General features: G+C 37.3%; 1 protein-coding gene across 3 annotated transcripts in view; it reads right to left on the reverse strand.

Annotated features, from left to right (window-relative positions):
• Positions 1 to 13,106, reverse strand: part of LOC100558965 (piezo-type mechanosensitive ion channel component 2) — a 50,848-nt gene that overhangs the window by 14,297 nt on the left and 23,445 nt on the right. For 2 of the 3 annotated variants that reach the window (XM_062978976.1, XM_016997354.2), the window contains exons 20-31: positions 12,388 to 12,550; positions 10,947 to 11,036; positions 10,005 to 10,105; positions 8,971 to 9,042; positions 8,399 to 8,514; positions 7,236 to 7,365; positions 4,965 to 5,027; positions 4,231 to 4,400; positions 3,669 to 3,826; positions 2,892 to 3,134; positions 1,709 to 1,967; positions 699 to 887 (exon numbers count right to left, since the gene is read on the reverse strand). In XM_062978976.1, coding sequence (XP_062835046.1) covers positions 699 to 887; positions 1,709 to 1,967; positions 2,892 to 3,134; positions 3,669 to 3,826; positions 4,231 to 4,400; positions 4,965 to 5,027; positions 7,236 to 7,365; positions 8,399 to 8,514; positions 8,971 to 9,042; positions 10,005 to 10,105; positions 10,947 to 11,036; positions 12,388 to 12,550 — 1,754 coding nt within the window. The remainder of the gene's footprint in view (positions 1 to 698; positions 888 to 1,708; positions 1,968 to 2,891; positions 3,135 to 3,668; positions 3,827 to 4,230; positions 4,401 to 4,964; positions 5,028 to 7,235; positions 7,366 to 8,398; positions 8,515 to 8,970; positions 9,043 to 10,004; positions 10,106 to 10,946; positions 11,037 to 12,387; positions 12,551 to 13,106) is intronic. The other variant, XM_062978975.1, reaches the window with a different exon arrangement.

A 13,106-nucleotide genomic window follows, 5' to 3' on the forward strand; every position in this document is an offset into this window, starting at 1 on the left:
CTGAAAATCATTGTATACTTCAATAAGACAATACTACAAATGTTTTTCAAAAGCAGAAGACAATAAATGAAACAGAAGTTGAAAAGTTATGTTTTAAATTTGCACCAAGCACATATAAGTTGCCCAAAAAAGTTGTTTGTCATTGGTGCTTTCATTGAGTAAGCCCCACATTTTACTGTTTTGATTACTATATAATCTATCTATATATAAATGTTCTGACCATTTCTGCCTTAAAGTAATGAAAGATGTAAAAGATGCAATAAGGTTTTCTCTTTTACAAATTGGACCTTGGAAACTGGGATCAATCACAAAGGCTAAATGGTGGGAGATTCAGCACAAATGAAAGGATGTACAGCTCACAATTAAACTGCAATTTTCTGAGACAAGAAGCCCTCATGGCCAACAATTTGGATAACTCAGAAAGGTGATTAGATGCATTTATGGAAATTAAAGCCACTAATGGCTTCTTCTCATGATGGTCACCTCTAAAGGTGGATTGTCTGTCTATCTGTTACTTTTGCATTTGTGTCCTCTTTTCTGGCTTCCCATAGACATATGAATGGGGGTAATATTGTGAACAGTATGGTGGATTAGATAGTATGTTTCAACCCAGCTCTTTTTATAGTCTAATGTGTATATATACTCTATAAAATATTTCTTCATTCATGTTCTTAAACAGCTATTTATCATTCCAGTACCTTCAAGATATACCTGTGGAAGAACAAAGCCAGTAGCTGTACCAGATCGTAATGCACATAGCCATCCTTCTTCTCGATTCCAGCAATATTTGGCAAAACAAATGGCTCTTCAGCATTGAGGCCACAATATATCTTAGTGGTCCAAGGAAAGAATCCAAACTGGGAAAAGCACTTCACCACAACTGTTATCTAGTAGGAAAAGGAAACATGCATCCTACTGTAAAGAAATTATCTCAAAAGAAACTGGATTTCACATAGATATGTTTAGACACACTAGGCTTACAGCAGATTTTGATTATATTAACTTTTTTAAAAAAATCATAATTATAATTTTTCAGAATATGTGGTCTAAGTACAATTCTATGATTCTATGAATTTACTGTCCCAACTACAGCAGACCCACTGATTATTTAATTAACTGGTGATAGTAAATCAACACTTGTGCAAATCCTATTCTTTCAGTACTTATGTCCTAGTTGGGACTAAAAACTGAATTTAGGTCTATAGATGGACAATACACATATTCCTTACATGTTGCAATGGGCAGCACAGTGTAGGTGAAAAGTTAACGTAAAAAAGCATCTAAGTAACACAAACAAAAACGGCTAAAAGAAGACACATCACAAGATATTGCAAGGTAATGGCAGATTGTTAAAAAGCCTGAAGCAGTTATGACTTTCTCTAGAAGGATAAAGAAGGATATATGATACAATGAAGAATGCATAATAGTTATATATAAGCATCATAAAGACGAAGTTTGATAATTACATGCAGCATTGCTGCTCTAGGCTAGAAAGGATCTGTCTGTCCTCTAACATACTAATGATTTAGAAGCAAAGAAACTGAAAACTGAATTCTGTAAGAAATTTATTTGTCAAGTGACAAAATGATACAAAACATATAGTTTGTGATTGAGATGATCTTCAAATGATCATTACTGAAATGGTTTGAGACTTGGCACCACTCTATGGAGTTTGGCCATAAAACCAGGGTCTGCTGAAAACACGCACCTCAGTGTAAATGATGGCGGTCATCCAAAAGAACTTAGTAGGCCTTGGAATAGACAACATTGCCCACAAAAATATCAAAATAGGAAGAACCAAAGTGAGGATGGAAGCAGATACCATGTGATTTAGAATGATCACAAAATAACACAGCATTTCCGATTTAGACTCCATTGCATTGTACAAAGCAATTCCCAGCTTCAGAAGGCGAGGAAGACGCTGGTAAAATTTATCTGACTGCTCCAGTTCATTGTCATGAAATGTCCTGGGCCCAAATAAAAGGAAAAATTAATGTAGATTAACTATTTTCAGTATTTCTACTAGATTCTTCATTCTTGAATTACACTGCATATGTAAATTGATTCAGACAGGAATATAATTCAGAATATAACAAAATAAGCTAAGTAAAATAAATAAGTACATAATTATCAACACATCTAGGGCATCATTTTATAAGATGAAATCACATTGTTACATTGCTATGTAGTGTCTGCCAGCACAACTCTTGATTTTGCTATTTCATATAAGGGGTGCCATTTCATTCTGCATTTTTATACAATTGGATTTTAGCATTCATAATTTTTCGTATCTGGTGGGGGACCTGAAACCAAATCCCAGCTGATAGCAAAAAGCAACTGCATTTGGACAGCCCACAAGTTCAGGCTAGGTTTCATTTTGGTTATGCTACTATATTACTTATTAACTGTAAGTCCCAATATTCACTTTTTTTGTTAAAAACACAGAAGTTCCCGCTGAAGCTGCTTATAACATATTTAAAAATAATGCCATCCTGACAACTTTGGGGAAAAACTTACAAGTTAAAATAGCGTTCTGTTTCTACAGTGGCAAATCAAGTGCCCAGGGCAAGCCCAAAGGTAGGTCATGAGCACAAAAACTCCTTTCCAACAACTGGTTACCAGACAATTTCAGAAATTCAATATGCTTGAGTCAGTTCATGGAGTAAAATGGAGACATTCAAGATCTACCACTAAGAAAAATCACTTTGTATGATCTTGCAAACTTTTTCTGACTTGATGTTGCATAGATAGCATGTTGGAATAAATAGTTAAGAAGCCATCTCCCTCATGTGCAGACTTCAGGGATTTATGAGTTAACCACCTGAAAGTTCAACTCTTCAGAAGCAACAATACTTTGCAACACTGTCATAACAGATATTCTTAATCCTTGCCTAATCAGAAGCAGTTCACTGGCTGTCATCACAGCAGGAACTTTGTTCAGAGACCGGCCTGCTTCTTTATCTCTAGCAAACGGGAAATCTGTTGGCTCTTCCATGTCCAATGAAGACCTCCTCAGACCACGAGATTCTGCACACAAAGAGGATGGAATTAAGCTGTGAGGTGATGATCCTGCAGGGCTCACTTCTTCTTTCTTCTCTCTTCCAGAAGCACCTCTGACAGCTCTTCTTGAGCTCCTGTTTTCCGAAGGGACAAAAACAAAACATTTGTGAAACTTTTGGCTCAATTAATGCTCGTAATTTGGAATATTATTTCTCATATGATGGGCTTCTTTCATCAAGGGAATGTTTAAACCAGAAGCGGGGGACTTTTGCTGCTCTCATCATTGTTGGATTACATAGTTGACACTGGCTGGGGCTGATGGGATTCTGACATAATCTGAAAGACATTCCTGATTTATAAACAATCATTCTATAGCTGAGGCAGACATCTTGTCATTTCATTCATCCAATCAACAGCAGGAGAAGGGGTGAACATTTGGCCTTCCAGATGTTTTGAACTGTGCTTTCTACAGTCTTTTAGCATTGGCCATGAAGAATGTAGATTCCGGAAACTGAAATCCAAAACACTTGGAGAACCAAGAATTCCTCACCCTCCATTTCCTTGGCTGGAAAGCACATAATGTTTTTGTTCACACAGGTAAAAAACTTTGCAATAGCTGGGAAAGAATTGTGTGTCTTTCTAACTTGCTACAAACAATTGTTGCTCACCTAAGATGTCTATGTGAGGGTTCTTTGTTCTCTTCAAGTGGGTATTTAAATATATTGCCTTTAATTTCTGTCATTTCAGTCTTACTTTCTCCATACTGTGGCTGGCTTTCCTTGAAGTTATAATACTGAAGAACAGTGTCTACAGAAGGCTCTTTTCCCTTAAAGTAAAAAAACCAGAGAATGCAATCAAGTGAGATGAATAAAAGATTGTAGAAAGAACTAGGGTGGACTGTTGGAGCTGGGAGCTAGTTGTTAGTTTCCAGCTAGGACCAGTGGATCAATGGGAATTTGATAGGTCCTCTTACAAAAATTCCATTCATCCAATAGGTCTATTCTAGTCTAGCAATTAAAGTTGAAATGCTAGCTGTACATTTTCAGAAGTGAAATGGAAACCCCTTTCATGCTTGGAACATTCCTACCCGATTAGGAATATGTATAATTTAGTGGACAATCTTAAATACTGTGACTTTAAGGATAGAATCCTATAACTAATCTTCAAGCCTAATCAGCAACTTCCTACTCTTCAACAGTGTGAAACTTCACAAAATGAAACACACCTTACCTTGTTAATCTCTCGCCAAAGTACACACTTTTCTGTTTTCAGCACATTTGCTATGTCCAGATCACCTTTACATAGGGAATTCAGTGCTTCCGTGGTATCATCCAACAATGCTTGGATAAAGACCCAGATAAACTTGACAATGCTGTTTATTCTTTGCATGATCGTTTCTACTAAAAAGAGAAGTGTGATATGTATAAAATAGCGCTCTGCAGATCTATACTTCTTAGACTATCAAAAATAAAGCCCTTTTTGCTGAAGCTTTTGCTTTAGTTGTAAAGTAATCCCACAATGATTTCTAAAAACCATGTAGTATCTTTGACCTCAGTTGGTAGCCCCTGCTACTAGCACCAATATGTCTATTAGATTCACTGCCAGATAGTAAGTCAACACTTTAAAAAATTCAAGATTCAAGGTAGATAGGATTACCAACTGGATTACAACTGGTCATTATTGTTTTAGTTAAAGACATACTAAATAATGAAAATGTAATTAATAGAGGATGCTTTTGAACATAAACTCTGTAAAAAAGACACTTGGCCATCTTAATCTTGAGCAAGACCTTTTCTGAACATCTTATCCTACTTGCAGTGCTATAGATGAATTACTCTTTCTTGCAGGTATGTATGTAGAGCTCCTTGCACCACTGTAAAGGTTCTTGTGATGCCATAACTGATCCTGAAAATTTGTTTGTCAACAATTTCATACATAGATTTTCTTATAGCAGAATTAATCACCTGGTTCATCCAGTTCTTCCCCAGTGGCTGATGCCTCCAAACTGTCTTCATTGGTTTCTGCTTCTTCATGGATAAAGGACACCGGAATAAAACATTAGAAGCATTTCAGAATTATGAACCCAGACCTGTATCTGCTCTGAAATTACACGAGGATCCTAATTTTGCAACTGGAATTGCATTGCAAAGGGTACAAAGTAATACTTCATAATAAATAATACATAAAGTAGAGTCTCACTTATCCAAGCCTCTGGATAATCCAAGCCATTTTTGTAGTCAATGTTTTCAATATATCGTGATATTTTGGTGCTAAATTCGTAAATACAGTAATTACAACATAACATTACTGCGTATTGAACTACTTTTTCTGTCAAATTTGTTGTATAACATGATGTTTTGGTGCTTAATTTGTAAAATCATAGCCTAATTTGATGTTTAATAGGCTTTTCCTTAATCCCTCCTTATTATCCAAGATATTCGCTTATCCAAGCTTCTGCCGGCCCGTTTAGCTTGGATAAGTGAGACTCTACTGTAATAATAATAAATAAAACTTTATTTATCTATCGCCCTGTCTCCTCAGGGCACTCAGGGTGATTTCCAAGCAAGGAAACCATACAATTCAAACTTTCCATATGGAGAAAGTTTGATGCTATTTTAATGGTGAATGATTAAAACATGCTATCTTCACTTCCATTTTGGAATGGTACAATGGGAAATTGTACTACATAATGGCTGCAATTCTGCATTACTTAACATAGCGTAACAGTTCCACATGCAGAACTATGCTATGCTGAGCCACTATCCAGACCTACCATAGAACTGAAGGCCCCCATCATTGCCATTCGGTGCTTTATGAAAGCAATAGCTTTCATTGACGTATCTATGTCCCCATAGTGAAGTACAGGCAGTCCCCAAGTTAGAAACAGTGTGTGTGTGTGTGTGTGTGTTTTGGGTAGCATAGGTAGCATAGGGGAGGCATATGGAACACTCCTGTGGTGTTTGTTTTGCTGTCTGTACCCTTGTTCAGAAGATTTCACCTCACTTTCTCTCCCTGTGAGAACTGGACTTTGAAAAAAATTGGCTTTTTGTAGAAACAAGGACTGGGGAGAAATATTCAGACACCTTTTGACAGTCATAACTTTCAGGAGTGAATTTCCCTTCTGGGGGATGGATTTCTCTCACTTCCTGTTGTCTCACCCCTGTTCTTAACTATGAGTCATTTGTAAGTCTGATGTCTGTAACTCAGGGACTGCCTGTAATTACATCATGTACTGAAGTCCTCCATGGTTTTCCAAAGGTCATAATGGCAGATGTGGTCATTTTACATCTGGCTACGGGGACATAGCCAGATGGCTCTGCAATCTTTCCTACTCTCCATAGAGGAGAAGGAGGCTTCAGCAACTCTATTGACGTCATGGGGAGAGGTTGCTACTGAGAGGCTGTGAGCCTTGCTGCCTCCCTGAGCCAATCAGAAGAAGAAAGCTGCTCACATGCTAGCTAGCTCCATGTTCTATCTCAGTGCCTTTGCTGCTCTTAGGGTTGCTTTGCTTGCTTTTGAAATCAATTCCAATCTTTTTCTTTGGCAATTTCATTTATTTTTATTAGTTTAATATCTTACTTTTTTTTACTATTTCACAAGGGAAATGAGGGTGAGTGTGCATTTGGGGGGAATTTGTTTAAATATTGGGGTGGTTTACTGAAAGGGGGGATAGCCTGACTCTCTTGAGTCCCTATGGGGAGAATTTCATTACTCCCCAGGCCTAGTTGAAGGATATGCGGGGAGATGACCCCAGAAAAAGTGGTTTCTTAAGTCTGATGCCCTAAAAATGACAGAAAGGGGAGCTTCAGAAGTTTATTTATTTACAGTATTTATATTCCACCCTTCTCACCCCGAAGGGGACTCAGGGCGGATCACATTACACATATAAGGCAAACATTCAATGCCTTGACATAGAACAAAGACAAACACAAACGCAGGCTCCGAGCTGGCCTCGAACTCATGACCTCTTGGTCAGAGTGATTGGTCTCAGCTGGCTGCAGCTGACTGCTCACCAGCTTGCTCCACAGCCCGGGCTCAAGCTGGTGAGCAGTTCCCCGATTGCTACCAACAGGCAAGATCTTCCAGAGCAAAAATTGATCTTTTAGCTCCTGGATCGAAAAACAGAATTTTGCCTGCCTGATTTTGGGAAGCTTCCGAAAAATGGATCGGGGGGAGTACTGAAAACAACACGGATTTTAACCAAATTGCACACGGCTAATAAGGTATCTACTTGCCTTTCAATTGACTCTGTTTCTCCTCTTCCTCCTCCTCCTCCTCTTCTTTCTTCCTTTGTGCTCTGATTTCATCTTGCTCTCTCATTTTTAGAGCTGATTTTGAACTCATTATCCAGGCTTCATAAGCAAGCTGAATAGAGAGCAGACTATTATTCAATAATAGTATCAATTTAAAGCTATCAATTTCATACAGATTTATAGTAAGGATCTATAGCTCTGGGAAATCACTAGGATGTGGAAACTAGGGCATTTGAGAATGGTCCCAGTTATAACTTCACCATCAGTACAATCTTGGTACCACACTCATTATTTTATTAATTGGCCTAAAATATCTACTGTCACTGATTCCATGATAGAACATAATAAAAAGAGCTAAAATTTACAACCCAATCAGCACTAAAAATACAACAAGAATAACAAGTGAAGGCTATCACCTTATCAAATTATCTAAAGGTTGGTAGTTTTGAAACTGTTCATTTTAATGGTGAACAGCCATAACTCTTCTGTTTAGAGGAAATCTTCTTTGAATTTCCCACCCCTTGGTTCTGCTCCTCCACTCTGGAGCCACAAGGAATAGGTTTGCTCCAACCTTTTGCTTTATCATGCTCCATCTTCTACATGAAGCTCTTCAGCTCACTGGAGACAACAGTCCTCTTTCCAGTTGTTCAGCTCAAACAATCCCCACAGTACTTTGTTTCCGTCTTACAGATATACCACACCACAATTAGCTTTCATGATACATACACCATCATTTCCCAGACCTGTGACCTTGAGAGGAATGGGACTAGAGCAGGCATGGGCAAACTTCGGCCCTCCTGGTGTTTTGAACATCAACTCCCACAATTCTTAACAGCCTACTAGCTGGATTGCTATAAATTTTCAGGCTACCAGAAAATTTCTATCGACTGTTAGGAATTGTGAGAGTTGAAGTCCAAAACATCTAGAGGGTCAAAGTTTTCTCATGCCTGGACCAGAGCTTCTGCTTGCATAAGGAGAACTTTAGTCCAAAACACCTGCAGGGCATCATACTGGTTGAAGCTGCAATACACAACGCGATTTGTGTATAAGCAGATTGCAGAGGATTGCACTGCTGAAAAGATTGAGTCTTTTGCCTGGTTCCTGAATTATAGCATACCCACGTTACACAGGGACAAGTGCTGCACCTGGAATGCTGTTTTCTTCTTCAGGGCTTCTTCTTCATTCTTTTCAGCAACTCTTTCTTCCTCTTCTTCATCCTCACTATCTGTCTCAAAAAGGCAATAGCTCCCACCTCGAATCACTGAAACCAATATTGGAAAACAGGCATGGCGAAGAACGCAAAACACTCTTATGGAAGTCCATCATCTTACATGCACAAAACTTGTACTCTCTACTATACATCATTTTATAAGACCTGGTTTCAAATCTGAAATCACGAACATATCCACTAAGCTTATTCAGCCAGAATTTGTACCAAAAGGGTGGGAGGAAATCCATGCTTCAATCATTCAACATTTTTAAAGTCCCTTGTGTTAAAAATCATGTGGATTTTAATATCAAATGCGATCTAGTTAATTAGGATTATGTGTCAGATAAATAAAAAAGTGTAATCAATTGATCTAAGTAATTCATTCTTTAAGATTCGGAAGTTTTTGCAGTAATTAAACAAGTATAGAACATCACATAGCAAACAAACTTGCCAAGGCAAGTGAAACAGCAGTTCGATATGCATTGTACACATAGGAAATGTACATACTTGATGTGTGAGTCACCCAGGGCTGCCACCACGTCTTCTTGCCTTCGTTTTCTTTCTTGCTACCACCATCTTCTGCAAAGGTACCAGAAACAAACTTTTCAATTCAAAGTGAGCAAAGAATAGACAATGAAAGATACAAAGATATGGCTGTATGCAAGGATCTACATACTTGAAAAACTCACCTAGGTAATTCATGCTATTTGTACATATACTTTTGTAAAGAATTTTCAATCTAAACTCATAGTAAATGCGAACTCCTAGTTCCCTGAATGCCAGGGAATAGTACTGTATGTACTCGAGTATAAGCCTAGTTTTTCAGCCCTCTTTTTAAGACTGAAAAAGACCCCCTTGGCTTATACTCGGGTGAGGGTCCTGGTTGGCTTATATTTGGGTCAGCTTATACTCAAGAATATATGGTACATTTATAATCTTTCTCTATTATTATTGGTAGTATTACATTTATTATTTTTCTCTATTATTGTTGCTACTATTACATTTATTTTACTCTATTTTTATTATTATTATTATTATTATTATTATTATTATTATTACATTTATTATTTCACTCTGATCTTATTATTATTGTAATTATTATTTTCCTCTATTTATTATTACTTGTGTTATTTTCCTCTATTTATTATTATTATTATTATTATTATTACATGTATTATTTTACTCTGTTATTATTAAAATGATACATAAGCACATTTACATTGAAGAAGATGAGAATAATGATTTGATCAGAGCTGGACAGTCTTATCTTAAATTTGAGCTTTATGTAATTATTCAAAAACATTTAACTTACTGATGCCTCAATTAATGTAATTTTATTGGCATCTATTTTTATTTCTGAAATTTACCACCCTCGGCTTATACTGGAGTCAATGTTGTCCCAGTTTTTTTGTGGTAAAATTAGGTGCCTCGGCTTATATTCGGGTCGGCTTATACTCGAGTATATACGGTAATTCATAATTATCCAAGAAATGAGGTTGCATTAACTGTGTACATCATTTAAAAATAATATTGTTTTTTACCAGAATCTTTCTCCCTTTCAGACTCCTGCACAGTTTCTGTTTCTGACGTTCTTTTATCCAAGCCATTAACCCTTTTCTGCTTTGGCTTCATCAAGTCCATTCTACAGATTTAGAAAGAGAACAAGTGTTATCTTTCATACAAAGAATTTTCCATGTATTTCTAAATCTTTATTCCAGTCACTTCACAAATTAGATTTATTCACACATATCCTGCTTTCTTCTCTCAAATCTAGGGCTCACAGTGGCTGAGAAAAACAAAGCAAATACGGTAAAGACAATACAAATGCATGAATTAAAATGCGATTAGAATGTTATTAAATTATCCACAGAATTAAAATCATGTAAAACAAAAATTAAAATTAATAGAATGACATGCTCTTAAACCCATTGCAATTATTTTCTAAAAGTTTTTTAGAATGGAAAATACTTCATCCTGAAAAGGAATGGCAACAGGGAGGATGTTTCCAAGCCTATGAGCAACCACTGAGAAGGCCTTCCCTTGTGGTACCAACAAACAAGACTTAGATGATGAAAGTGAATGGGAGAAGGGCCTCCTCTGAAGATCTCAGAGAGGGGCAAGATCATACAGAAAAGTATAACCTGACAGCCTAAACCCAGGGTGTACAGGCCTGAATTATGAATTGTGCATGGAAACAGCAAGTAGCTAGTGTTTTAACAAGGGAGCTGCATCTTCACAATAACCAGCCCTTGCCTAGAAATATAATATTAAAGACTGGTTGGCATTACAATATAACCGATGAACATACTTCCAGATAAAAAAAAGTACAATTTTCATCAGCAACATTCCCTGTCACTCTTGCTATCAATGTTCGCCCCAATGTTTATTCTGCTTAGTACAATGGGAAATGTATAGCAAACACCCGTCTTCCTTACTTCTGAGTCAACTGCTGTATAGTCCCATGAATAAAAGAGAGAACTTACTGCCTCTTCATTGTTTCCATTGATTTTCTCTCTTCTTCGATCCTGAGATCCACCGTTTTCTTCAGTTTTACTTTAAATAGCTCTGCTCCTCTGTGAAGGGACAGAAGTTAAGAGCCTTCCATGTTGTCAGTTGCCATGAACTTAGAGATCCACTTAGTTGCATTCTGCCAATGCAGTATAGGATCATTATTCCCATCCTCCAGGTGTCATTGTTTTTGACTCCAGTTTCCTCTTTCCCATCATAACCAATAGCATTTTGTGACCACTGAGTCCATAGACATCACCATCTTCTCAACTGACATGGATTTGATGCAACTTGCCTGTCACATATTTACCTTTAAGGTGTGCACTTCATGTCACTTTATTTTAAAGGCAAATTCCTGATGGAGATGCTAGCACATGCATGGGCAAACTTGGGTCCTCCAGTTGTTTTGGACTTCAACTCCTATAATTCCTCACAGCCAATGAGGAATTGTGTAAGGAATTGTGAGAGTTGAAGTGAGAGTTGAAGTCCACAACACCTGGAAGGCTGAGGTTTGCCCAGGTCTGTGTTAACATCACTCTGCTGCCAATATCTATTTATTTATTATTTATTTCCAACATTTATATCTCGCCCTTCTCACCCGAAGGGACTCAGGGCGGCGTACAAAATTGGCAACAATTCGATGCCTACACATAATTAAAACAGCAATGAAAATCCAATTAAAACAATTAAAACAATATAAAAATATAAAACATATGATTAAAATCCATTCATCCAAAATCCTCATGCTGTACCCATAATATCTAATGATGCAGCAGCAAATATGATGACACTTCGTTGGGAGAGCAAAGAAGTCACCCATCACAGTCACAGGCAAATACATTTTCTTCAAAATAGATGAGACAAATCAAGCTATTTTGGTAAATAGATACTACCAAACTATTCAAGACATGAACTTATTTGCATTCTACAATGGGTAAGTTTATTAGTAGGCTGTTAGGAATTGTGGGAGTTGGGAGTCCAAAACACCTGGAGGACTGAAGTTTTCCCATGCCTGGTATAGGCACTATTTTGCAAGTATAGGATAGCACTCTACTCCAGGGACATCTATACAAAATGACGAGATCATATAGAATGCAAGAAAGAACTGCCTCACTGGCATGATCCATTGGTTGCTTCACACAGAGATAATGTTATTTCAGTAAACTAGGATCTAGTCACAAGGAAGCAGAAGCAACCACCTTCAACTATTAATTTGCAAGACCTAAACAGTTATGGTCTTCACAGTGATGGACCAGCAGTCAGACCATTTCCAACCAGGCTACATATTTCTTTGGCATATTCTGCTTGCTAGTTGGAGTGTATGAACTTGGTCTGTGGTACATTTTCTCCTCACCCCTGAAGCAATGAGTCAAATATTTTTTGAGGTAATCAATTGAATGCTTGGCATGTATGTACCTGGAAGCTAAGATCTTAGCAGCCTTGAGATCTGCTACAATATAGAGGTAATAGTAGCTTGTGAAAATCCGACGCTGGACCAGCAGAAACATAAAGCATATTACATCCCAACCGATCCCTGCATCCTTCTCAGGCAGTTCACATATCTCATCATCAGGTGGATCTATAAAGCAGGAAAATATGCACACATATCTTTCATATGCAATTGACCTCACTACTATAATATTGTATTATAGTATGATTAATGCTAACAATAAGGAGGCCATGATTGACCTCTGCTTCTTTTACATATGAGATATCTGTGGGTTAATGGGTTATACATGCATTTTGTTACATGAAGTGCTTTGGGAATTGGTAGGCAATGTGGTATATAAGAAATCTGGAATCAAGATAATCTCTTGTGTTTAAACAAGTAGCAACATAGAAGTCATATTTGCTTGGAAATGTTTGGAGCCACTGCTACATACAAGAAACATTATATAACGGTATAAGTTTTATGATCTGACACTGAGTTCTCTTTCTGGTGACAAAAAAGAAGTCTCCATATATTCCAAAAAGGCATAGTAAAGACATAAAAAGAAAAACTCTTATAGCTGGAAGTGTCCACAAGTACATTTTATCCAACTTTCCTGCCATGCAGGAATACACATTTTAATCACGTCTGACACATGGCCATCCAGTCTCTGTATAAAAACCCCCAAAGAAACTCCACTACCAGG

Source organism: Anolis carolinensis, chromosome 4 (genome assembly GCF_035594765.1).
Source record: "Anolis carolinensis isolate JA03-04 chromosome 4, rAnoCar3.1.pri, whole genome shotgun sequence".
Taxonomy (NCBI): domain Eukaryota; kingdom Metazoa; phylum Chordata; class Lepidosauria; order Squamata; family Dactyloidae; genus Anolis; species Anolis carolinensis.